This window comes from Balaenoptera borealis, assembly GCF_965194805.1.
Source record: "Balaenoptera borealis genome assembly, chromosome: 10".
Classification (NCBI taxonomy): Eukaryota; Metazoa; Chordata; class Mammalia; order Artiodactyla; family Balaenopteridae; genus Balaenoptera; species Balaenoptera borealis.
The window spans coordinates 14,388,506-14,415,488 of NC_138874.1; the positions used below are offsets into that span (position 1 = coordinate 14,388,506).

The 26,983-nt window shown below is 54.6% G+C and overlaps 1 protein-coding gene across 2 annotated transcripts in view; it reads right to left on the minus strand.

Moving 5' to 3' along the window:
- Positions 1–7,014: 7,014 nt before the first annotated feature.
- GALNT2 (polypeptide N-acetylgalactosaminyltransferase 2) overlaps positions 7,015–26,983 on the minus strand; it is a 179,046-nt gene continuing 159,077 nt past the window's right edge. For both annotated transcript variants that reach the window (XM_082339697.1, XM_082339696.1), the window contains exons 11-16: positions 25,399–25,525; positions 20,498–20,590; positions 20,062–20,145; positions 18,035–18,161; positions 13,910–14,029; positions 7,015–9,595 (exon numbers count right to left, since the gene is read on the minus strand). In XM_082339697.1, coding sequence (XP_082195823.1) covers positions 9,440–9,595; positions 13,910–14,029; positions 18,035–18,161; positions 20,062–20,145; positions 20,498–20,590; positions 25,399–25,525 — 707 coding nt within the window. In that variant the 3' untranslated portion in view covers positions 7,015–9,439. The remainder of the gene's footprint in view (positions 9,596–13,909; positions 14,030–18,034; positions 18,162–20,061; positions 20,146–20,497; positions 20,591–25,398; positions 25,526–26,983) is intronic.

Here is a 26,983-nt window from a genome sequence, read left to right on the forward strand (position 1 = left end):
TCAATGCAACAGGATAGAAAGCCCAGAAATAAACCCATGCACCTATGGTCAATTAATCTATGACAAAGGAGGCAAGACTATATAATGGAGGAAAGACAGTCTCTTCAGTAAGTGGTGCTGGGAAAACTGGACAGCTACATCTAAAAGAATGAAATTAGAACATTTTTCTCACACCATATACAAAACAAAAACAAAAACAAAAAACCCTCAAAATGGGTTAAAGACCTAAGTGTAAGACTGGAAACCATAAAACTCCTAGAAGAAAACATAAGCAGAACACTCTTTGAGAGATACTGTAGCAATATTTTTAAGGATCTGTCTCCTCAGGCAAAGGAGACAAAAGCAAAAATAAACAAATGTGACCTAATTAAACCTAAAAGCTTTTGCCCAGCAAAGGAAACCATGGACAAAATGAAAAGACAACCTACTGAATGGGAGAAGATATCTGCAAATGATATGATAAGGGGTTAATATCCAAAATATATAAACAGCTCATACAACTCAGTATCAGAAAAACAAACAACCTGATTAAACAAATGGGCAGAAGATCTGAATAGACATTTTTCCAGAAAAGATATACAGATGGCCAACAGGCACATGAAAAGATGCTCAACATCACTAATCATCAGAGAACTACAAATCAAAACCACCATGAGATATCACCTCATACTTGTCAGAATGGCTATTGTCAAAAAGTTAAAAAATAACACATGTTGGCGAGAATGTGGAGAAAAGGGAACCCTAGTACACTGTTGGGGGGAATGTAAATTGATGCAGCCACTATGGAAAACAGTATGGAGGTTCCGCAAAAAACTAAAAATAGAACTACCATATAATGTAGCAATCCCATTCCTGGGTATATATCTGAAAAAAATGAAAACAGTAATTTGAAAAGATACAAGCACCCAATGTTCATAGCAGAATTATTTACAATTACCAAGATATGGAACCAACCTAACTGTCCATGAATAGATGAATGGATACATAAAATGTGGTATATATATGTATATGTGGTATATATATGGGGGTGTGTGTGTGTGTGTACAGAATAGAATACTACTCAGCCTTAAAAGAAAGAATAAAATTTTGCCATTTACAACAACATGGATGGACCTAGAGGGTATTATGTTTAGTGAAATTAAGTCAGACAAAGACAAATACTGCATGCTATCACTTATATGTAGAATCTAAAAATATAAAACAAATGAATATAACAAAACAGAAACAGACCCGCAGATATAGAGAACAAACTAGTGGTTACCAGTGGAGAGAGGGAAGGAAGAAGGGGCAAGATAGGGGGAGGGGATTAAAAGATACAAACTGCTATGTATAAAATAAATAAGCTACAAGGAAATATTGTACAGCACAGGGAAATATAGCCATTATTTTATACTAACTTTATTTATTTATTTATTTTTAAAAATTTACTTATTTATGGCTGTGTTGGATCTTCGTTTCTGTGCGAGGGCTTTCTCTAGTTGTGGCGAGCGAGGGCCACTCTTCATCGCGGTGCGCGGGCCTCTCACTATCGCGGCCTCTCTTGTTGCGGAGCACAGGCTCCAGACGCGCAGGCTCAGTAATTGTGTGATTCTCAACACTGCCCAGCACCACTCTCAGCGCTCTCTCCAGAGCACAAGCTTTCTCATTTTTTTATAGTGTGGATCGGTTGGGAATTTTCCAAATCTACACGTTCTGGTTCCCTCTTCAATTTACCTCCTTCCTCTTGAATTTTACCATAGGCAGCAAGGAGAAAATAGGCTGCACCTTCAACACTTTGCTTGGAAACCTCCTCAGCAGGACTTCCCTGGTGGCGCAGTGGTTAAGAATCCACCTGCCAATGCAGGGGACACTGGTTGGAGCCCTGGTCTGGGAAGATCCCACATGCCACGGAACAACTAGGCCCGTGTGCCACAACTACTGAGCCTGCGAGCCACAACTACTGAAGCCCACACGCCTAGAGCCTGTGCTCCGCAACAAGAGAAGCCACCACAATGAGAAGCCCACACACTGCAATGAAGAGTAGCCCCCGCTCGCCACAACTAGAGAAAGCCCGCGTGCAGCAACGAAGACCCAACGCAGCCAAAAATAAATAAAATTTAAAAAAAAAAGAAAGAAAAAGAAACCTCCTCAGCTGTCCATCCACGCTGGTCACTTGCAGGTTCTGCTTCCACAAAACACTGGAACACGTGGTACAGCTGAGATCTCTGCCGCTCTGACGGGGAGCGCCTTCCTCCAGCTTCCCTTCCCCTTCCCATCTCTTGCTCCTCGTCTCCTTCTAAGACCTCACGGGGGCACCTTCAACGTTCATGTTTGTACCACATCCTGTCTGTGATCATGCATGTGCCCCTCCAAGGCAAGGGAGGCAATCTCTGCAGGCCCCCTCTTCCCTCCGGATCACCTTTCACACCCCCAGTTTCTTCAAGGCGACCCAGGCTTTACCTAACACGCTCCTCGAAACTCTTCCCGTTCTGCCCACTGTTAGGTCCAAAGCCCCTTCCATACTTCTTCAGTATTTGTTACAGTAGCACCTCACTGCCTGGTACCACGGTTGGCATTAGTTTGTTAGGGCTGCCAAACCAAAGTACCACAGGCTGGGTGGCTTCGTCAACAGGAATTTATCTTCTCATGATTCTGGAGGCTAAAAGTCTGAGATCAAAGGGTTGGCAGGTTGGTCCCTTCCAAGTCCTCCCTCCTTGGCTATTAGACGACCATCTTCTCCCCGTGTCCTCCTGTTGGTCCTCCCTCTGTGCTTGTCTGCGTCCTAATCCCCTCTTCTTATAAGGACACCAGTCATATTGGATTAGGGCCACCCTGATGGCCTCATTTTAACTCCCGTCTTTCAAGACTGTCTCCAAATAGAGTCACGTTCTGAGGTCCTGGGGGTTAGGATGTTGAGGTCCTAACTTCAACATATGGATTTGGGGGAGGACACAGTTCAGTCCCTAACAAGCCTCCCTACACTTTCTACCTCCGAAAAGCTGGCCCAGTAGTTTCGTGTCGTCACTCGGCAGCTGTGTCCCCCGTCCCCCCTCCCCCAGCCCTTCAGGCCCCTGTTGTCCCCGATGGGAGACACGTGGGCCACGTTCTCGCTGTGGTCGGTGGCGCGTGGCCATGGGGAGGGGAGCCCTGGAAACCCAGAGGCGCTTAGCCGCCCTGAGCCCCGGCGGCCGTCCTGTCGGAGGGGCTGGAGGGCAGTGGGGTCCATCCTCCCTCCCTCCCTTCTTCTTCTGCAAACCCCCAGGGCCTCCAGCCTGGCCCGCAGACCCCAGCCTGACTGCGTGCGCGGCCTCTGTCCACCCACCCCACGCACCGTCACCAGCTGCCCGCTGGTTGTCGGCCCTGGTGGCGAACACATGCGCTTGTCCCTGCGCCCACGCTCGCTCGGCCTTCGTCGGGGTCTCTTCTTCCCTGGCCGGGACGCAGCCTCCCCGTCGGGGCCCGTGCCTCCGGCCTCCTCTTCTGCGGCCGCTTGGGGGCGACGCGACAGCAGGCCAACACGTCCCCCAGCCAGGCAGTGACATGTCGCGGGCAACTCAGCACCTGTAACAAGCCTCCCCCCTGGCCCCTGTCCAGGCCCCGCCCTGTACGACCGCACGCGCCCACCGCCCGCCCGCCGTGAGGACCGCCCCGCCGGGGATGCTCTCACGTCTCATGTGCCGCATCTCACCATGACCGTGACCCTGTGAGGCGAGCAAGCTGCCCCCTCTCTCAGACCCGGTGAAGCGACTTTCCTGTGGTGACCCGGGGGCTGCGAGGAAGGAACGGTGTTGAGGGCCCCTCGGCGCTCGCCCTGCACCCCAAGCCTCCCTCCCCCCGCCGCCACCCCCACCAGCTTTCCCTGGCGCCAGCCTCCCCCCACTCACCCCCGAAAGCGTCCTGCCCGGGCTCCTTGCCCTCCCGCTGGACCAGGAGGAGGACAGTCTCACTGTGGGTAACCTGGGCAACAGGCTTGTCCCACTTGGCCCTCAGAAAGAAGGCTGGAGGCAGGCCCAGGGTCAAGGTCAGCTCGGGCCCTGCGCAGCTCCCGACTGCCCTGCGGTTCTCCCCTGCTTCACGCTGCCCCATCTCCTTCTGTCCCGCAGGGAGAAGACGCCCCGCCGAGGCGCAGAGCTGGTCCCAGAGCACAGCTGTGGGTCACAGGTGTCCTCTACTCCGAGATTCTTAGAGTCTAGGGGGTCCAGAAGCTTTGTTTTGTTTTACCTCCGACTGAACGTGTGTAGCCAATTAACTGGAAGCTTGGTCACACACACGCACATAACAGGTATCTTCACATCACATTCATTGTAGACTTTTCAAACTACTGCTTACACTCATCACTACTTTGAAATTACAGCAGCTACCAGACATGAGGCCTCGTTATTTAACGCATTAAGAAACACATATTATAAACATATTTTGATAACCGTCTCAGTATCATTCGTCCTTGCGACCCCAAGCCATACATCTCACTCACTTGAAAACGAAGCGGCCCCACGTGGCCAGCAGACGCCAGAGGACCAGGGTGAAGCCGCCTTCCACCGAGGACGCGGGAACCTGTGACCGCGTGGCCGCTCCGCCCGTCCGGCCGCTTCCAGCCGGCTTTCAGGGACGGCGAATGCGGCAGGTGCTGCGCCCGCCCGAGCGGCTGTCCGTCCCTGTCCTCCCCGCCGGCAGACCCCACCCCATGACCCAGGATGGTGGCGCTGGGAGGGGACTGCTGCCCCCTGCCCTGGCACCTGAGCACCGGGTTCTGGGCAGTGGGGCCTGAGAGGTTCTCGGCAGGTGGGGTGATCACTGGGAAAGGGGCGTCTGCGCTGGCGGGAGGGCAGGAAAGGAGAAAGATGCACAGGGCAGCAGGAAACGCTTCCTTCTCGCTGAGGGTTGTCCCGCGTCTAGGGGGGACGGGGGAGGGCGCCGTCGGGCAGATGAAGGCAGTTGCTCACGATGAAGTCACATCCCAGGACCAACCCAGAATCCTGTCACCTTGGGCCTTCCTGTCACATGAGATAAAAAATGTCTCTCAATTTATACTCCGTTCAGTTGGATTTCTGACACTCTTCACTGAAAGTGCTTCAATAGAGAATTCTGCACACTTCAAGAGCACCGTGGACAGTTAATTTCTGGAAGTTCTTCAGCGAGCCTGCACCACCACTCTGAGTTCTCACATCTTGGCCCTCGACGGTGAACCAAACCGCTGCCCCTCAACACACCCCCTGCCCCCGGCAACCCCGAGGATTCCTTCCATGACCTTCAGGAGGCCAGCACCTTGCTGTGACTCAGTCTATCTTCCTGTGTTCAAGGTCTGGATCAAAGCTGGACTCCCCTGGGGGTGTAACCTGTAGGGGACCATGACGGTCTTTTCCACAACCCCTGCCCAGCACCCAGGGCCAGGCCCGCAGGTGCTCAGGCAGGAACTGCTGGGGGAATATTTCTCATTACTTCTTTGGGACCCCACAGATGCAAAGGCTTTTGGAAACATGATGTTTATCATGTGCAGGCACACATAATACATAAAATCAAATACATATATATTGTATTATTAGTAAGTTGCTCAGGAATACGTAAGAACATCTAGGAAGAAGATTTTCTTTTTTCTTTTAGGTAAGTCCATGGACAGAAGAGGGCGTGCAAACATCTTATTTTTCTGGCTGAATATTTTTTAAAACGTGAAATATACTGCAGAATCAAAGAGCCGAGGTGGGTTAAGTATTTTACTCTAAATATATTTTTTAAAATATTTATTTATTTATTTCGGCCGCGCCGGGTCTTAGTTGTGGCGTGTGGGATCTTTAGTTGCAGCATGCAGGCTTCTTAGTTGCGGCATGCATGCCGGATCTTAGTTCCCCGACCAGGGATCGAAGTCAGGCCCCCTGCACTGGGAGTGTGGGGTCTTACCCACTGGACCGCCAGGGAGGTCCCTTACTCTAAATATTTTTGCAAATCTGAACCTCCCTGCTCTAGCGCAAGGCTCATATAGCTCCCCTCCCCACCAGAATCGGCCCAAAGTCTTTCCTCAGCATGCGGGACCCCACCCCTGGCCAGACTGACCCAATCCTGTCTCCAAACGCCCCACCCTGAGCCTGCCAGACACGCTGCTCTTCCTCTTCTTCCGGCATTTAACACGTTCCCCCTGCTCTCAGGTCTCCAGGGCATCAGGGCAACATAAGAGAGTTTCTCAGAAAATCCCTGTTGTCAAAGCAGGAAACACACACACACACACGCGCACAATTCCTAAAGGCCTCTGATGGGTACTGCACAATTATGCTAAGAGCTCTTCCTGTTTCTCAGATGGCAGCGGAGCAAATTTTGGTTGTCTCAAATAATGGAGAAAGAGGATGCAGAAACAGGGCCTCCAGAAGGTTCAAGACACTCATCGGGGCCATCTTTTCAGCCTCCCCAGTTGCAACCCAAACTGCTAAAGAATTGGTCAGTATTGTGTTTCCTTGACACACCTATGGGGTTGTCCAAAGGAAGGTATTTTTAAAGGCCCAGGAAGAGGGGCAAGGACTCAAGTTTGCCTGGGATGGAACTGGAGAGCCCGGGTAACTGGTAAATAGTATAAGGATTTAAAATACTCTAAAAGCTGTGATGATATTGGCCCTTCAGCCTCTCGCCTGCCCTGGTTTGGAGGGCAGGCTTTGGCTCTCAGCGCCTGGGGCTGGCCAGGGGAGTACTTAGGAGTGGCGTGACCTTGGGCAGGCCAGCAGCTTCAAGCACCAGCTTCCCCAGCCAACTGTAAAATGCAGCCCGTTAAGCTACCTCCCAGGTTACTGTGAGAAGACAAGAAGGATGTATTTAAGTGCTTGGAGTGGGGCCTGGCACATCATAAACACTCCACAGATGATAACGGTTATTATTACAAATAAGAATAAACATCAAAAGGTGCAGCAGTAAAAGGTGAACGCATTTTAAAAGTGTGATAAGATATGGTAACTGGGCAGCACCCCTCTCCCAACACAGACCATAATCAGTCCCCAAACACCGGTCACGTCCATCCTATAAAGACCAAGAGTGACTGCGGCCGCCAGCAGAGCGTATCTATAAAGTATCTCCTCTTTATTTAAGTTAAACAATTTTCAAGGATGGTTTCCATCTATAAAATGGACGAAGTACAAGCTCTGTACAGCAGTTCTTTTTAAAAATCAACTGGAAAAAAAAATTACCAAACTATATTTTGAATTTGCAAAACATACTCACAGATACCATCATTTTAGCTTTTATGAAGACATAAGAAAGACCAGCACAGAGAAGACAACTAACTTCGCCAGGCTTTGCTCCAAGGGCTTTTAGGAAAGAATCTTTACTTGTAAAAACAAGAGTGGGAGAGGGGGACAGTCCCGATGACTAAAAAGTAATGCAGCCACAGTTAAGTCACTTTGGCACACTGTGTCATGTAAACATAGCTCACCCAAGGGAGCACTCCCAGCCCACCTCAGCTCACAACGCCCACACCATCCAAGGCCGCCAACCCTACCACCTCAGGGATGGGGAGCTGCCCCCCAAGGGCCCAGGGGGACCCATCTCAATGGTACAAATGTTGGTAAGACTTCTGGGTGGGGTGGAGGTGTGTGGGCAAGAAAGAATTTGTCAAGAACCTGATTAAAATTTGTGTTACTTTAAAGCCAAATTTGTTTTCCATCCATGGGATTTTCTTCCTAACAGTAGAAGTAGCCTGACACCGGAACCCAGGGGCTGGGTGACTGCTTCCTGCCCCACCTGTGTTCAGCAGCCTTGCACAGGTTCCCAGGACTCTCCCTAAGAGCTTACTGGTGGCCACGATCAGCCTCTGAAGATAGAGCTGTGCCGAGTTAATCCAGCTACGGCCTCCTGGTCCACTGAAAATACACCTGGTTGGTCGGCAGGGGGCAAAAAGATGCAGGACAAAGTCACCCAGCCACGCCTCCAGGCCCGAGCCCACTGTCATAAAGCAAACACATGGGGGGCTTCTGCAGTGGAGGAAGAAAGACCAACGTCCCCTTTCCTAGAAGAAATAGGCAGGAGAGAGCTGCACTTGGCCAAGTGTCAACCTGGCAGAACCTTCTGGGGCCACTTCTCTGTGACCTGCCAGGCCCTCCCAGAGGGGCCTGAAGGTGTGCCCGTGTGACGCCTCTTGGACACTGGGCATCTGTGTGACAAAGGGCTGGGTGAGGGGGACGCAGGAAGGCAGGAGGGCAGTGACCACGAGAGTGACCGGGGTGCCCCGTGGGGTCTTCGGCTGGGCTACCCCTGCGTGTGGGCACCTCGGAGGCAAGAAGGGCTCTGCGGGGACACGCCTGGGTGTCAGGGCAGCGCCCAGGCCACTCTTCCTGCTTTACTTTCAGTTCACGACCGTCTTGTGGTTTATACTGACATAAGCCTCCTAAGCCACAAAGCTCCTGTTTTGTGCCCTGAATCCTCAGCGTCATTGAGCAGGTGTTGTTTTTCACTTTTCCTAATTCTTGACCCAAAGCCCCTGAGGCAGGCAGGACTGGGCCCAGGTGACCTTGACAGTGGTGCTAGCACACCAGGGTCCTCACCGTGAACCCAATGCTGCCTGTGACAGCGTCCCACCATCACCGGGAGCTGGCAGATTCTTTTTTATTCATTTTATCCTTAGAGAAAAGAAATTTAATTTACAAAGACCCAAAGCAGTAATTTGTCAAATTAAGTAACCCATTCAGGGTTTATAGACACCAAGGGCACGAAAAGTGGATTCCGACACAGAGCATGACATGACTCCCAGCTGAAGCCAAACCGAGATGCCGCCGGGGTCTGGGCCTCGGGGCAGGGCTACCCTCCCGGGGTGGCGGCCACAGCAGGACCTACCCACCTATAAGGCTCCGGGGGCAAAGGAGGCGCTTCCTCCCTCCAGCCCCGAAGGGCTCGGCCCCTCCTCCTCACGCTGTGATCTGCTTTGTGGACAACTTACAGGATGAGGGTGACCTACAGAAACCATAGGAACTGACCGTACATTCTTTCTTCATATATGTCTGTGTGCAGTGTCCCACCACAGCAAAGTTCATATCCAAAGAGAGCAGGTACGCCACGTGGAAGGGGGTCTGCGCCGAGAAGACAGTTGGGAGGGTGGGGCGGGGCAGGGCAAACGCCGTGACCATGACCGTGACCGTGACCGGGATGGAAACCGGACGTGCCGTCGGCGGATCCAAGTGGAGGCTGGAGAGCTCCGCTCGCTGTGCTGCGGCCGCCGCCCCTTCCCTCCGGATCCTGCTGCCCGCCGGCGTGGGGCTCCGCATCCATCCGCGTGGCGCTGGGCGGGCAGGGACGGCGGGGCCCGGGATCGGGGTGGGCCAGCTCCCCCTCCTCGCCGCTCCGGTGCCGCCCGCCCCGCGCCGAGGTCCTCCGACCTTCAGACCGTGATGGAATACTGAGGTATATAGTTTCTCGGAAAGTTTAAGAAACAGAATCAATAACGTCGGGCTCGTCGTGGGGCCCGACGGCGCGGGAGGACGCGGGCGGCTCCCTACTGCTGCAGGTTGAGCGAGAACTTCCACTGCTGGGACAGCGCCGGGCCGCACACCTCCACGCTCAGGCCGCCGTTCTGGGCCCCGCGGCTGTCCAGGCACAGGTTGCTGCCCACGTGCCGCAGCTTGGAATTGCCCTCGATCTGCTCCCATTTCTGCAAAAGACAGGAGAGCACCTTACAGCAGGGGCGCCGCCAGGAGAGGGTGCAGCGGGGCTGCCCGCAGGGTCTGCCGGCTGCCCTCACAACAAGGTCTCGGACCAGGACGGACGGGCATCCGCAGCAGCCCGGGTGAAACCACGCACCTCAGACCGGGACGTGAACCCACGTGTCCGGGACTCGAACCCGGCCAAGACCCTGACCGGGACCTGAACCTGTGCGGCTGGAACTCCAACCCGGCCAAAACCCACGGTCTTCCAACTGAGATCACACGCCTGGTTTCAGGACTTAAGGAAGCCCAGGTTCTTGATGTCTCATCACAGAAAGAATTCAGCGAGAGACAAAGTGATAGGTAAGAAGTGGATTTACTTAGAGAGAAATACACTCCACAGACAGAGTGCGGGCCATCTCAGAAGGCGGAAGTGGCACCAGGGTTTGGGGTTGTCCGTTCTTACAGGGGTGGGTAATTTCACAGGCTAAGGAGTGAGAGGGATACTCCAGCTGTTTTGGGGAAGGGGCGGGGATTTCCAGGAATTGGGCCGCCGCCCTCTCTTTGACCCTTGTGGTCGCTCTTGGAACTGTCCTGGCACCTGTGGGTGTGTCATTTAGCTTGCTGATGTGTTACTGTGAGTGTATACTGGGGCTCAAGGTCTAGTGGAAGTCGACTTGTCCACCATCTTGGACCCATTTGGTTCTAATCAGTTTATGTTGTGTCCTCAGGCTATGTCATTCTTTCAGAGGTTGTGCCCTGCCCCCTTCCCTCCTGTTTCATGGGGACAAAAGGGGACAAAACAGCGTCTGCTGAGGGCCCAGGAAGAAACCAGCACTCTCCGCTTGGTTTGCAGCCCCAGACCTCCTCTCCGGGCCCTGCTGGAGACCGCTTCCCTGCCCCATCCTTCCCCCTCTTCGGGCATCTCCTCGTCCAAGCCCCATGCTTGGGCCCCCGCCCCTCCTCAGTCTTAAGGACTCGACACATGGGGGAATTTCCTGCAGGGACTTGGCATTCTTTCACAAGAAGGCCTCATCTGAGGATACTTCCCCTCGAGGAAGCAGCCACAGGAACCAGGCCAGCTCCAGGAGGGCCCAGGCTGCCTGCCCCTGGCTGTGGAAGGCAGCCCCGCTGAGGCCGGTGCCGGGGCCAGGCCCCTCAGCGTGCCCGCTTACACGTAGGGCCTCGTGCTGCGCCGAGGGGTGGGGTGAGGCCAATGGGAGGGAAAGGGATGCTCGTGTGGACAGAATGCCCTTCTGCGGAACCCACCTCTCTCCACTGTCTGTCTCTCCACCCGCTCCACCTTGGTGGGTGTGGAAGCCCGTCTCAGCTACCCTGAGTCCCTGGGCGCTACCTGCCGAGTCCTGCGTGGGCCACCTGTACAGTCCAGGGCGTAGCGCCTTCGTACTCCCGTGGGTACGCACCTGTGCCCCACTAAACCCAAACCAGCCAGGCAAACCAGCCAACAAGCCCACAGCCCAGCCGTGGGAAACCTGAGGGCCTCTCACGCTGTTGCTTATCCCCACGTAAAAATCTCTAATGTTTGTTCTTTCCAAAAAAAAAAAAAAAGTGACATGCTTTTTTCTTACAAAAGCTCTCCCTTCATTAATGCAGTCTGTGATTCTAGTTAATTTTTTACACTGTATGCACAGAAGCTCCTTCCCGTTGGTATTTTTGCAAATCATTTGGACATCGTGGAATTACATTTTCTTACTCTTGCTTTCCTTTCGCCCTTGACTCTGCAAACGCACACCTAACACAAACACACAGACGTGCTTGGAAACCCAGTGTTCCAACTGGCAAGAGGAGTGCAGCTTCGAGGCAGAACTAGCTGAGGAGCCCCCTCTCAAAGGGCAAGTGAATGGGGTGGGAAGGAGGCAGAGCAAGGCAGGGCGGGGCGCTGCAAGGATGCTCCCGTGGGGACCCGGGGACGCTTGCTAAGCCAGCCTGCCGGCCGGCCTGGAGCTTTCACCAACAGTGAAACGCAGTGCAATCTGATGGGCACGGGGAGAGGGACCGCCCATCACCTCCTCCTTCATTCCTGTGCCGTCTTTGCTGTCATTCCTCCTGCTCTGTCATGTGAAGTGTGTCTGTGCTGCCGACATCCACGTGTCACTGAGTGGCCAGGGCTTGTTTGACAAAGAATCTGGAATGGGTGGACTTTGACTCCGTTCCCTGGGGAGCTCTGCCTGTGTCACAGCATCAGCCAGATGGAGGGCCTCAGAAACGCCCAAACCCCAGCTCCGTCCGTGGGAGGCGGCCTCGGCAGCCTGGAGCCCAGGGCCCAGAGGGCTGTGGTGGGGTGGGCGGATTCCCAAATGCAGAGGCTCTACTGAAAGGGCCACACCTTCTCTACCAGGCAAGGAAGGGCTCGGGGTTGACAGTTTAAGAGATCCCCACTTATGTACGCCACACATCCAGAAGAGCTCGTTGTTTGCAGGCCTTTCTCCCTCTTATGACGTGAGCCTTTCAGGGTGAGAACTGGACGGCGGCAGGAACATGTCAGCCCTTGACGTACAGCAAGCTGTCACTAAAGGAGACCACTCCAGAGATGGAGCGTCTGTCTGTTCTTAACAAAGGTTTGGAGCCAGATAAAGTCATCACTTTATCCCTCCTTTACCCTAGATGCCCCGGCCCTTACACCCAGGGCAGGGCACCTGGCCTAGCGCCATGCTCACCCAACACGGGTCCCAGGAGGTTGGGGCCGGGGACAGTGGCCTCCGTGTTTACCAGCCCCTCCTTCTCACTTGGGTGCCACAGCTGTCAACACAGATGGGCATTTAGGGACCTGCTGGGGTTCCGCAGAACAGGGTGGGGGGCATCCGGAACCAGGCGGGGGGGACAGAGGAGAGACGGCCCTTTGCAAGTGTTTCCTGACAACTGGGCCCCAAGCAAGGGACCTTGGTGTGGGCCTCGGTGCTCCTGGGGGACCCTGGAGAGGACCCCAGGCTCTGGGCCTCAGCTTCCCTTCTGTGAAAGGAGTGGTGGGTGGGACGCCCACGTGGGCTCCTGGCTCCAGCCAGCCCCGGGCCTCAGTTTCCCCAGATGCGTGTGTCTCGTGAGGAGGGACAGAAGAGGACAAGCCCGGCTCCCGTGTGGGCACGTGGGAAGGTCCTTTGGGGGTTGCACTAGCCACTCCCCCTAGGCCCAAGAAAGGCTCTGCCCCCAAGGTACCCCCAGGGCGCAGGTCAGAGAAAAGCAGCCAAAGAGGTAAACATACGTTCTGAACCGTTTGGAAAAAAGTAACACGAGTGTGCGTGTAATGTCTCATCCAGTTGCACCTTAATCGTTTACAATTTTGTAAACTTAAAAAGGAAAAATACTTAATGAATAAACAAAAACACGAGGAATTTCTCTTTAAAACGGCCAGTGGTGTGGGGAGGAGAATGAGAACATAATCGGAAATAAGCCACAGCAGGCCTCTGGCTTCAGAAATAAAGGCCTCTTTATATATATTTTTATAAATACAGGTCTTCCTTTCGGGCTTGGGGGTTCATCAGCCATGGAAGTGAACCGGGGTGAAGCACCCCCTCTGGAGACATTATCATGAACCTCAATACCTTTTCTAGGCTGGTTTGTAGGTCAGTGTTCCATTAACTTCTCGTGAGGACAGTCATACATTTTCATCTCTAAAGCAGAGCTGAACTTTGGCTGGTTCGGGCCAGCACCGCTCCTGGCAGGGTGCATTGGCTGGGCTCCTCCAGCTACGGAGAAGCCAGGGGCCAGGGACACCGCTGGGCCCCCCCGCTCCTGGACCGGGGGTCTGTGCCTCCATGCGGGGGTCGGTGGCCTGCTGACCCACGCACACTGGCCACCAGCATCCCCGTCCCTTGGGTGCTCTCGGGCATCACCAGACAGAGCCTTTCTGGGCGCAGTACCCACGCCTGGGCACGAGGGCCGCGTCTGAGGAAGGGCCCCGCCCGGCTCAGCTGGCCGCCAGGGTGAGGGGAGCCGCCTCTGGTGTCGGGACCCCCCCTGCCCCAGTGCCCAGCCCGGGGAGGCCCTTACAGACCCGCGCAGGAGCTGAACACGCAGCCTCAAAGCACAGCCCTGCCTCTGCAGCCTGTTAGAGGACAGACCAAACATAAACAGACAGATGCAGAGGGGGAGGAATAACCAGGACGGTGACCTCCTGGCAGAAGCACCAGCCCGTGCGCCACGCCCCTCAGGCATCCCAGCGCTCGCCAGGGGCTCCACGCGGGGACGCGGAACAGCGCGAGTCAAAAGGTGCCGCCTGTGAACACCCAGCCCCACTGCTGTGATCCAGGCCCTGGGGGCGGACAGGGGAGCTGGGCCTGGGCTGGTCCCCGGCCGGCACCTACCTGCCGGCTGTCGTTCTCCCGGCAGCCCTGCAGCTTTATGAGGGAGCCGGGCGCCCGGTCCACCACGGTCAGGCACAAGTCCATGTGCTTCACCGACTTCTCCTTTGTCAGGGCCCACTCCTGCAACACAAAGCCAAGGTCAGGGCTCGGCCCGCGGGGCTGCGGGGTGAAGGATGCAGCAAGGAAGGGCCCCAGAGGGGACGGCACGCGGGGAACAGGCTTCAGAAGCCCTGACCAGCTCAGGGCCAACAAAGGACTTTGCGCCTAAGAGCAAGTCTCCAACCGGGGGTGCCGGGGAACCTCATAACTAACTGAGCACCAGGCCAGCAGTAGTAAGAACTTCAGCCCAAACGCAGGTTAGAGCTCCACACCCCATCTTCCATCATTAGCTGTGGGCTGTGAACGCTGCAGCTCCAGCTTGGTTACCCACAAGGTGGACAGTTCAGGGTCAACATTTCCTTGGAATGACTCTGCCCCGACACAGGTGTGGTTTGGAAACAGCATTTGTGACTGCGGCTTGTCACGTGTGAAATTACAAACCACGTGCGGCACCTTTAGCCTCGTCACTGAGCACTAAGCTGGCCTACCGACGCTCGGGAAGCTCTGCGAGGTCCCCGGGAATGGATCCAGGTATTGTACCCTGGGTGCCTATGATGTGCCTGGCACTGTTTTAAGCCCTTTCAATGACAGCCCTGTGAGAAGCTATTATTATTCCCATTTTACAGATGAGAAAACTGAGCCACAGAGTGCTGAAATAACTTGCCTATGATCTTAAAAAACAGACACACATCCCTTAAGAGCTGAGAGCAGAACTACTTATTCTGAACACTAAACAAGAGCATCTGAAAGGGCAGGAGGCTGGGGAGGGGACACGATGGGTGAGTGGGATCACAGGGTAGAAGGCGGGAGAGGAGGGAGGGAGCCTGCTCTGGGCAGGGCTACGGCGGAGACAGGAGGGTGAGGCTTCTGACCGTCACTCGAGGACTGAACCCTTGCAAAGGGATAAAACCCACGTGAGCCCTCAGGATCTAGAAGAAGCGAGGCCTCTTCCAACTCAGAATCCCACAGGGGGTGCCCTCCCCATGCGCCGCTTCTGCTGTACGCCCAGGAAAGCTGCTGCAAGTCATCTGTCCATCCGTCTGTCCGTTCATCCACCCAGTTGACTGTCCGCTGAGCGCCTGCAATGACTCAGACTCCTGGCAGCGAACACACAGGCCAGGCCCTGCCCTCTGGAGGCTTCCTCCCCCGTGGGAGAGCGGGTATCACACTCGTGCTTGTGTCATGTAATGTTAGGCACGATTAAGTGCTAGGGAGAGGTTTTCCTTTTTTCTGTCCTCAGGGGACAGAGCTAAGGGAAGGAATACAGAACGTTCTGAGAAGCCTCACTGCTCAGCACCTGAATCACCTTGGAGCAGATGCTCTGGTATCAAGAAAGCATTAACTGCAGGTTCTTATTAGTCATCAATTTTATACACATCAGTGTATACATGTCAAAAAAACAACTAATATAAACTTTCTTTCGGTTATTTGTATGGAAATATGTTAATATAAATGTTTCAGACATTACATGAAATTTCTAAAAATCTTATATGTTCTGGTATAATGTTAGAAGTGATAATTCTAGTTATTACTTTAAAATGTATATCTCAGAAATAACTAAATTTCCTTGTCAATTGCATTATTATGAACTTTCATCAAATCTTAAAAAAAAAAAAAAAAGAAAGCATTAACACCTGGAGGCCACACGCGCACCCCTCCCCCAGCCAGCGGTGAGACACAGGTCCAGCTGGGAGGTGTGGGCTCAGGCCACCGTCCAGGAGAGGAAGGGCAAGCCCCTTGGCCTGTGGGCGGGCTTCCTTGTCCCCTAACAGGGAGTCAGACTGGGCAGTCCCCTCAGCTTCAACTTTCTCACCTTTTAATTAGGGTTTCTCCAAGTGTACTCTGTGAGGAATTCTATGAAAAGCTGGTTCTAGGTCAAGTAAATTTGGGAAACACTGCATTTGGACCCCGTGTCTCTCTTGCAGATTCACTAGCAGTCTACCAAAGGCTCGGAAAGGTCCTGGAGTAGAAGAACCTGCCTGGTCTGTTTTCCACCGTTGCCCAAACTTGGAAGCCCTGTGCACACCTGTGCCCGCCTGTCCCTGGGGGGCTCTTGGCTCTGAGTCTGCAGAGCCTTCTCAGAAGGGCCACATGCCGGACCCTGAGGGTTGGTTCCAGTCTTCCACGATGTTGTCCTTCCACAGTGGGGTGGGGCGGAATGGGGTGCTTTCAAAGCACCACAGGGTACCACAGAGGTCCCAGGAAGGAGCAGACCATCTGTGTGAACCAGTGACAAAAAGACCCCGTCCCCACTTGGGTAAGACGAGTGGTGGGTGGGACTCTGTACGGAGACGGGTTTTCGGTTGTTCTTGGAAGCGGGTATTGGAAGGCATTGGGGGCTTTGCTGATCCCCAGTGAAAGCGCACGTCTGAATGTTTCTACAACCTTCTTGCTACGGCGTGCTTCATTATTTTAAAGCAGGCTGTACACTGAATTCTAGGAAAACTAACTCAGCTCTGCAAACAGCAGAGATAGCTGTCACTTTCTTCTTCTGGCGCATTTCAGTGATCTGAATTTGCAAAATAAAGTGCATGAATATTTAAGAAACGCTTTTTTGAGCTGCCACTCTTAAATTTCTCCATTTCCTGTGTGTCTGCTGAGGCCCAGCGAGAAACCACATGACACACCTTATTCTTCCGGAGCACGGGCCCGATTTTCTGTAAGAAAATGCCGTTTACCCCTCGCTTCTCATCCCCGGGGCCCACTTGCCCTCGGTTCAGACGGGACTCGCTCTGGAAGGTTCGCGAGGGGGCCACCTGGAGCAACCGCTGCGGCCCTGGCTGGCTTCCTACCTCCACAGGATGCTTCCCCGGGGCCCCAGCTGCGCGTGGCTAAGCAAATTACAGTTAAAGTGAGAACTGTACATCCTGTCACACTCACCACCCACAGGGGGCTGGTGGCCACTGTGCTGGGTGGTGCAGATCTAGAACATTCTTGTCGGCACACAAAGGACTACCGGGCGGCCTGATCTCGGAAGCGGCTCGCTGGCCCAGACCGGTCCTCGGGGAAAGGCGGGGCCGGAAGCGGCACACCACCTCGCTGTGACCTGCCCCTGCATCCTTCCGGCTGGGAAGCCCTCCCTGCCCAGCCCTCATGTGGGGTCACCCACCCTGGGGGCTTTCAAATACCCTGATGCTCTCTGACCCCAGACTCATGAAATTAGGCTTTCCGGGCAGGGGACCTGGGACTTGTGTTTCCCAGAAGAGCCGAGAGCCAGGGAGGTCATCTGCCTGGGACAGCGGCCAGAGCCGAATGGGGGCTGCCCCCTCCCCGTGCCGCGCTTGTCTAATCTACCAGGCCTGGGCCACGCCGGGCAGCTGCGAAGACAGCACCACCAAGAAGAGACAGGGGGCCAAGAGTCCGGGGCTGCCGTCTGCCCAGACGCTCCTCGGGAGGATGGGGAACAGCCAACTTCACACAAAGGCAGGCGCCCTCTTTAGAAACAGTTCTATTTACAGGAGGCTCTGGGATACACTGAGTTAAAGTGCCTTTGTGTAAAACGGCAGGCCCCCCGAGAGTAGGAGATGAGCGTACCCAGCATCGCCCGGCCATTTCTGTGTACGAGGCCCTCATTTTACCAAACACCTGTCACTGTCTCAGGGGAAAAGCGCCTTCTAGAGCCCTGTTCTTCTGGGACACGCAGGCCACGGCTGGGCCTGTCAAGCCCTCACTTACCTCCCTCCTTTTCTACGAGGACCAAGGAGGTGGGCGTTTCAGATCTAAGCTTCTGTCATCTAACAGGCAGCCCTGGCGGCCGTGGTTAAGCGTCTGTGAGCAGGGACACGGGCAGGTGCCGACGCAGACAGGGGCCCCGGGGTGAGCACACGGCCGGGCAGGACGGCGATGGGGAGGGGAGGCCACGTGGCCCTGCAGCCGCAGCCCAGCCCGCCCAAGGCGGAAGGCAGCTCCAGGAGGATGTCCCCTCTGGCCCCGAGGCTGGCTGTGATGGGGCAGTCATCGCAGGAGGAGGGTGGCAGCGGGACACGCGGCCTCGGGCCCCCTTCCCTGGTGCCCCCGTGCACATACCTGGTTCCCCCCAGCGTTGTGACACTCATAAACTCCGACGACGCCGTCAGCAAAGTGTCCCAAAGTGTCCAGGCAGTTGGTCCCCTGCTGCAAGGCCCCAAAAGCTATATCCTGGTGGTCGGGAACCCTGGAGCCAAGGAGAGAGTCACTCGCTGGGCTCGGGGGGCCGCGGGATCCGTGCCTGCCCCCCACCCCCCGTGCTCAGAGCCCGTGTCTCACGACGGGGCCGGGCGGCAAGAAGGCTGCCACCAGGCTACGTGCCCCCAGCGCAGGCCTGGCCGTGCCCCTGAGACAGCACGGCTCTGAGCCTCTCGACTCCTAACCCTAAGTGCAGGTTTTAAGTCTAAGCATTCTTTCTATCTCGTACCAGGGACAGTTATCGGGAAAGAAAAAGCCCCTTGTCTCTTCAGGGTTAGTTGTTGACAGTCATTTAGGAAAGCAGTTAACGTGGTCAGATCCTGCTGCCTGGAACTTTCCAGTAGACTTAGGATTGGCCTTTACCTAATAGAGGGGAGACCACAGGTGGGTCTGTCAGGCGGCCTGGTACAAACAGCAAGGCAGCACAACGGGGGGCGGGGCAGGCTTCGACCCCAAGCCCCGCCTTGGCTGCGGACCAGCCGTGCGACAGTCAGACTCGTCCTCTCCAGCCCCGTGCCCTCTTCGCACGGTCCTTCCCCGCAGGGCCGCCGCGAGAGCCGTGGAGCACCGCACCCTGGCACTCAGCCGGGCCCACAGGAAGCAGGCGGTGGACGGCAGCAAGTGTCACTGACGCACACGAACATCAGGCTGGCGTCCCCCTTGCCCGGCATGGACAGGGCAGCAGGTCCACCCACTGCCGTGGTGTGAACGCTTGAGATGTGGTCTCAGGTGGTGCAGGGCCCAAAGTCGCCCCAAATCACAGGGGACCTCAGGGCCAAACTGTGCTTTAACGTCACTGCATCGGGCGTCTCGTCAGCAAGTCACAGGCCATGGTGACAGCAAAAGCGAAGTGGGCGCCATGAGGGGCTACAGCCCACTGCGGTGAAGCCTCTGGTCGACCAGGGGAGAGGCAATGACCAGGGGCGTCCCACTGGTGACGTCCTTCCCAGGGCAGGGGGGTCGCGGCTTCCCTTTAAAAGCAGAGGGAGCCGAAGAGCGATGGGCGTGAACAGCAGGGGACAGGCCGCGGGACCTGACTCTCAAACAAATCTCTTCGACAAGGGCTCTGAAGGGCCCGTCAGCGCACAAGAGGATGGTGGAGACTCCTGCAGTCACAGCCCCCGTGCTCGAGATTTGTGACCTGCTATAAAGTGCGCTGGAGTATTCAGAAAAAGGAATGTGCCGCTTCGAGGCAAAACCCGTCTGGCCAGCCCCTTAAGTAGATGAAGTTCAGGTGCAGCCTGAAGCCCGCAGACCGGCAGGTCCTCTGATGGGCACCAGCGCTCCCTCAGGCCTCGAGCGGGCGGGCAGTCATTTAAAAGGACAGGCCAGGTGTAGAGGGCAGCTCAGGAGTATTGCTGTGTCATCAGTCCTCGTGGAGGGAAGCAGGGGGCCAGCATGGTTATTCCCGTGACACATGAGGTCACAACCAGCCTGGGGGAGGGGGCACCCTGGGCAGGCCATCCTCCGGGCCTCTGCTGGGCATTGTCGCCCGCTGGCCCACAGGCGGGGAGGGGATGGAGCTGGTTTAGCCTGGGGTCTCCAGGGCAAGAGGAGCCGGGAGGGTGAGGCCCGGGCAGGGAGGGCCTGAGGGCTGGAGGCACAGGGCACCCCCTTGGGAGGCACAGGGCAACCCCCCTCTGGCCACTCACGGAGCCCCGTCATCTCACCAGGGGGACGAGCTGCAAGAGGTGACACCTGGGAGGGTTTCCAGGTCTGTGAGGAACGGGAGGGGGGGCCCCGGAGAGCGGCAGTTCAGGGAGCCCGTGCTCGGGGGGCCTGGGGACAGCGCTGGGGCCCCGCTTCCAGCCTCTCGCCCCGAGCATGGTCTGCACTCCACCTCCTCCAGGCCCCGCGCCCGCTGGCAGAGCCCGGCCCCGGGGCCTCACCTTAGCTCTGGGTAGACATTTTCCAGGTACCATTTGAAAGGCTTGCAGCTAAGTTTCTTCCTGAGCTCCAGTCGGCTCTGAATACTGCAGAAGGGAACAAGATTTCTTTATAAATGGAAAGAACAGACGGGCTCTACGTCAAAGCTGGGAATCTGCCGATGAGACAGGAGCTGGGGCAGGCGGTGGAGACCGGACCGTCCACACTTCTGTCCCCAGGACCCCGTTGTCTCCCACGCGCCTCCCGAGAGGGCCCTCGCCAGCCTTGGGCAGGGTCCCCCTTTAACAACTGGTGGCTCTTCTCAACTCCGGCCACAGAACGCTGCTTGGGGTGTGGGCTGACCACCCCGCCGACACACACACACACACACACACACACGCACACACACACACACGGATCCCAGGCAAAGCAGCAAGAGAGGGCGCGAGTCACACTTACTTTCCATACGGGACGTTTCTGGCAGAAGGCACTGCTGCGTAATAGAAGTTTTTGTATTCGTCCATCCAGACCTCTGCCGCCCGGCGGGTATTACTAGAAACAAAACACATCTCCTTGAGCTGTGCGTCACCATCTTTCCGCCAGCGGCGTCCCGTCTACACCAAGGAAGCACTGCTGAGGTGCTTCGGCGGGGAGCTGGGCCTGGTGGCCCGGCCGTGGGGCTCGCGTGGAGCAGACAGCAGGCCGCTCCCCAGCCCCCGGGCCGTATCAGTGTAGCAGGCGCTCCGCAGGCGCTCACTGAACCACAGAACCCGCGTCCTCGTCTTTCACAGAACGCAGACTGTCACGGAGCACAGGTCCAAGTCAGAATTACAGCACAGGCAGGTATTTTAGAGCAGGGACTGCGGCTGCACCATCGAGGAGGACAAAAGTGAATCGCTCTGCAATAACTCTTACTGTGCATCCCCGGAAGGCTGGTGCCAGGGAGCACGGCCACGAAATCCTTGGCCTCTTCTCTCCAGCCTTCCTCACGCGGCTGCGATAGAGAGCTACCACTAGACAGCTCTGGGGAGAAGCCAAGAGCACATCAGTGTTACTCCTAAGATTACTTTTGGCAGAGCTGAGCTGAGAGTGTGTCCTGTTTGGACCAGGAATAGTGGGGGACAGTAGTGTGCGCCCCACGTCTGGGGTTCTGACTGCCCTGCGCCGGAAGGGGAAAGACGGGACAGCCTCCTGTAGAAGGCCAGAAGCATCCGTGCCTACATCTCGCAACTGTGGAGAGTACCAAGACCCACGATCAATAAGGCCACCAGGACAAGCTGCCTTCGAACGTAGGACATGTATTAAAGGCTGCCACACACACGGCATCAGTATCTTCTCCTGCCGGAGTTCTCTTTAGAGCACCTGTGAAGCAGCGTTACGACAGTGAGTCTCTGTGCTCCGCACCCCTGGACTCTGGTCCAAAGGAGACTCACACCTTAGGTTTAGAGCCAATGCTCTTTCAGAACCCGCAGAGAAGGCACTTTGTTCTGTTCTTCCAAGATGAACACATTAGGGAGGCAACGTTCTCCTTTTACAAGAATACCTTCCCTCTATTAGAAAGGTCTCTTTTAAATGGTGAGCCTTTCGAATCATCTGAGCTACAATTACTAAAATAATTTGTTTGGGGCATATATCCTTTGTATAAAGTGACATATGTACCTAGATGGATTGCTGTTTAGAAAGCCCTGTAAGAGGCAGACAATTTGAGAGCACCTGTCCTCTGATGCAGCAGTTCCCACTTCTAGAAATGTACCTCAAGGAAATAATCAAGCAGGAATGAAAATACGCTCAATTTAGCACAGTTTATAATGGCAGAAAAAATAGAAACTATATGACCGTTAACAGTAAAGTGGTCAAACACATGGACGCCTCCGTGGCCATGAAAGATACTGGTGTACATGTTGCCTGTTGCCATGGACTGATGGCCCTGACTTGATGGGTGAAATTACAATAGATAACAGAACAGTACATAGTCGATACGCGTGTGGAGGGAAAAGAAGGGTGGGGCGGAGGGGGACGGAGGGAGAGGGAGATTGAAGGATGTTTTCACCAAATTATAAGGTTTTATGAATTGCAATCACACAGTGGTTTTAAATCACCCAAGTCATTAAGTGATTAAGTCATTTCTCAACTCCTAAATGCAAAACCACCTTTTCTCTGTCTACTTAATAAAAAAGATACGTAGGTAGCTTCAGAGAATGAGCTTCATGTGCCGCTCAGCACTAGTTTCAAGTCATTTATTCAAATGTTTCTTAGGCGCCTCCTATACGCTACGCGGTCTTCCAGGGGCTTCAGGTACTGGGCGCCTGGGCCCACTCTTGTCTATCCGGGTTCTTCCCGCCTTTGCTCCCTTCCTGCCTCCACTAGGTGCAGGTAACGTAGCTCTAGCGGGAAGCAAGCAGGAGACAGAGAGGGTGGGACTGGCCAGTTACACTGACTGGTGGTAATAACAGAAAAAAGTCTGGTAAGAGAGTAAGTTTAAACCGCTGTTTCCTGTATTTAATTTATTCGTAGTTTGCCTCGCCATGAATTAGTCTCACCATTAACTACTCAACATGAACCCAGATATCCTTCTAAGGCACCTGCCCCACGGCTATTCTGACTGGGAGCTCCCCTGCCCTTTGGGTAAACTCTAATCCACATGCACACGCAAGCACACACGCGACCCTCTCCAAACAGTCTCTGTAAGAGGCTTGTAAGGGGCTAACTGGAAACGCAGCTGTGTAAAAAACAGAGGCAGGAACCGCCCAGTGGTTCTCTCTCAACTGGTCTCCAGGGACGTGAGGTGATGTAAGAGCCTGCAGGTGTGTCATCACCTGGGTCTCCCTAAAGCAACAGGCGCCCAGGGCACACCCAGGGTTGGGGGGGCAGACAAGGCAGGACCCCACGAGGCCACTTCTCCATTCATTCATCCTTCCCTGCTTCTCGTACACAATGACCCTACACAAATGAGATGGTCCTCTACCTGTCATGCTAGGATGCATTTTAGAACCTTTAGATCCCTGAATTCCAGCAGCCTCAGGCACTAACTGTGCTTAGGGATCCAGATAAAACCTAACATGGACTCCAGAGCCAAGGGGCCGGAGATCAATCTCACTCTCCATCTGAGTGAACTTAGACAAAGGAGCCGAACCTTCTTGTGCCTCAGTCTCCCTTGCCCCTAAAGTGCAAATTAATAATAGTACTTAATTCATAAGGTTTTATAAGGAGTACGTAAGTGAGTATTTGTAAAGCACTCAACAGCCTGGCACACATGAAACACTCTATAAATATTAGCTATTGCTATTAAGTCCCAATTTTTAGTGGCGAAATATTTATACATTGAATGCCACATATTAGAGGAAATTAAAGAGAACTGGAAAGGGACCTCAGAAATAACACATGCCACCTCTTTATCTTTTAGGTGAGTCAACCGAGATAGAGACAGAGAGACAGAGAGAGAGAGAGAGGGGCGGGGGGCCGCGATGGCCTGGCTGAAGGCCTAACAGACCCACGCTGCCCCCTAGTTCTGAACCCTGGGTCCCTTTCCTCCCCATATCTCCAGTGTATGGGACTTCCGGGCTGTAAAATACACGGAAAAGTTTTCTTTCTAAAAACGAGTGCTTCTTTTTCCCTTTAAAAAAAAAGTGCATAAAGCAATGTTTTGTGTATTTTAACGGACTGTTCTCTGAAATCCCACACTTTGCTGGTAGATATCAGTGCTTTGATTTCAAGTATTTTTGATATGTCTCTACGAGAGGTTTCTGGGAAGCATCTCATGCTGCCCCGGGGGAAAACGTACATTATCACCGTTTGTTTGATTTTGTAGAATTCATCGTATAAGAGCATATTTTTGTTTCTAACAGAGCAGAAATGATGTTTAGACAACATTCAGGAAAGGATACACTTTTGGGGAGAAGGTAATTTGGTCAGAAGCATCATTTGATATTTGGCTTCTATTAAAGTTCCCTAGAAAGTTGATACACTACACTAAGAATCCAGCTTCTGTACAAGACAGGTATACTTATAATCTGTACTTAATAGAAGTTTTCAAATGCCACATAAGAGATAAGCTGGCCATCCTCCCCCCCGTGCACGCCCACCCTGCTCTGGGGTTTCCCTGTGTCCATAGGGGCATCCCGTTAGCAAAGTGTGTGACCGGCAGCCTGGGGGTCACTCACCCTTGAGTCCCCCCTGGCACCCTCCCGTCCATTAGTAAACACGCCTGCCTGGGGCCGCAGCTGGCACGTGGCCCTGGCCACCCGGCTCTGCCCGGCCCCCGGCCCTGCAGTGGAGGGGTGGACATGTCACTCACACCATCGTTTCCTCCTGGTATCATCCGCGCGGCCCTCTGCCCAGGGGCCAGAAGGACCCCCTTAAAGTTCAAAACAGAGAAGTCGAGTATCTGCGTAAAACCCACAGGAGCTCCCCCTCCTCCTGCATCGAAACACGCCCAGTTTCCCTCAACGCACAGGGTGCGGACCCGGCTGGTCTAGTCTCCCGCGGTGCCTACTGTCCCCTCGTTGTCTGGGCTCCAGCTATACCGGTCAGCCTTCTGTTCTGCAGGTTCACCTTGGCGCTGAGGACCTGCTCCCCACGGGCTCCTTTGGCTCTGGGACAAGCGCCCGCCCACCCTGCGAACCTGTCCTCCTGCCCCAGCATGTTGACCGCGTGACCACATGCTGCCTAGTTCACAGCACCTCTCGGAGTCTGAAGCCATCTTTTCAGCTGAATGCTCCCGTCTCCCTGGGTCAGGCTGGCTGGCCTGTGCACGGTTCTGTCTTTCGCATCTGAAAGAACTCGTGAGGAAAAAACTTCGCCCCCCGCACTGGTAATTCGCTGTTTTTCTTCAGAAAACTCTTCATTTGGTGTCTTCATGTTTGCAAAAATCGACCTATTATCTATTGTGTATTATCTGCCTCTATAGCACAATGAGTCTTGGGCTTGAATTTGTGTGGCTTGCCTTTTACGTTGTTCATATATTGCACCTTGAATGATAATATGTAATTTAAAAAGTCCAAGCGCTCCTCCTTCCTATCTCCCCGTAACACGTTTTCGGCACATGGTTCGGTGACCAGTCCCGCTGGCCCTACCCCGTCCTGCTGCCCCACCCTGACCCCCGGCCACCCCTGTTTGCTCTCCATCAGGACAGCTGTGTGTCTCTGAGGCTGTCCTGCACGTGACCTCGTGCCCCATGGAACCTGCTGAGACCAGCATCTGTCACTCGGCAGAACGCCACTGTCCTCAGTCCCCACAGCTGCCCTTGTCACTGCCGAGCGGCGGCCCCTCGGAGGACACGTTTCCACACAGCCCATGGTCAGCCCTGTGTGCGGGGCCGGTCAGCGGTGCTCTGGGCCCTGCTCGGCCTCTCGGCCACTTACCGGGCAAAGACGGTGCCACTGCCGCCGGGGAAGGTGTAGGGGTGCTGCTTCCGGAACACGTGTCCCACGCGGCTGCAGGGGATGATCTCCAGGCTGCCGCCGCACTGCCACACGCGGAACGAGATCTCTGAGGTGGTGAACGACACGGGGTGACCGAGAGCCTGGGCCACCCCCAGGGGGTGCGGACGCCCACCCCACCCCCGTGGCCTGAGGCGATGACACCCGGGGGCACTCCCTCTCCAGAGGCTCCTGAACGCCCCCCGTGGGGGCCTCTGACACCACGTCTCCAGGCTCCAGGGCACAGTCAAGAAAGTATGTGCGAGGGGTGTGGGGTGGGGTGTGCCTAGGCACGTCAAACCATCCAGCTGTACACCGGAAGTATGTACGATTTTAAGTTGTCACTGAAACCTCGATAAAGGTGGAGGGGAAAAAAAAGACTGAATGAAAGATCCTACTTCAGTTCACTAAGAGGGTGTCTGCACAGCACAGTGTCGCTTTATAGACAACGTAAAGTAGTGTAGACAAAAAGAAATAATTCATGCCAAACAAACTACCCACACTGGGACATGTACTCCCTTAGACTTTAGCACTGATCAGAATTACAGATGCCAGCTCTATCTGTGTCACCAAATCCCATGTTTTCATGAAAGAATTCTATTTGAAATTGAAAAAGAAGTAAGAGTGAGCCTACGGAAACATTTTTCAAATTCGGACTAGAAGCCCTGAGACAAGAGTGATTCCCTGGTCTGCTGAGAACAGAAAGACTCCTGGCATCAGACCACGCGTCCCTGTAATGTCACAGACACCGTGCACGAGACATGGCCCGGAACTCCTCTCTGGCCGGTTCTCCATCATGGAGCATTACATGTGTCTTCTAGGGATCAGCACTGAGTCAGAAAAGGCAACGGACAGTGCACGAATGGCCACGCGTCAAAAGGCATGAAATGCCCACAATCAGCCCTAAGGTCGATGTAACAGGCAATCATATACGCCATCTTCCTCTAAAACTTATTTTAAGGGCCCCGAGCACCAGGACGCACCTGGGCTTTCTCCATCCAGGACAAAATCCACCTCTTCCCTTAAACTGCAAAACTTACGTCATCCCTGCGCACCAGCAGGCGTCCAGCCAGCCGGCCAAGTCCAGCGACCAAGGGTACTCGAGGGACTGCCAGACCTCACAGCCACCCCGGCTCTCACCAGCCGGTAACCAGCAGGCTGGCAAAGGCTGCTCTTCACCTGAGTCAACACAGATTCTACCCGCCGAGTCGGGACACGCGCAGAGCAGGCGCTGGTCACGACGACATGCATACACATGCGGCCCAGAGCATCCACGCTCGGGAGAAGCCTACACAGGCAGGCACCCAACCAGGCTCCTGTCCTGATTGCCAGCCATTCCGAGCCGCTGCAGCCTGAGCCAGAGGCCCGACTGAAGGCGAGAAACAGGTTAAATAGGAAAGTCAAGATAGAATATTCTGGAGGGTTAGATGTCTTTTTTTTCTGAAAGACTTCACGAGGTTGGTATGGAAGGGCCTTCCCTCTACACCACCCTGCCTCCCTGACAACGTGCTGGGGAGTGAGACAGAAC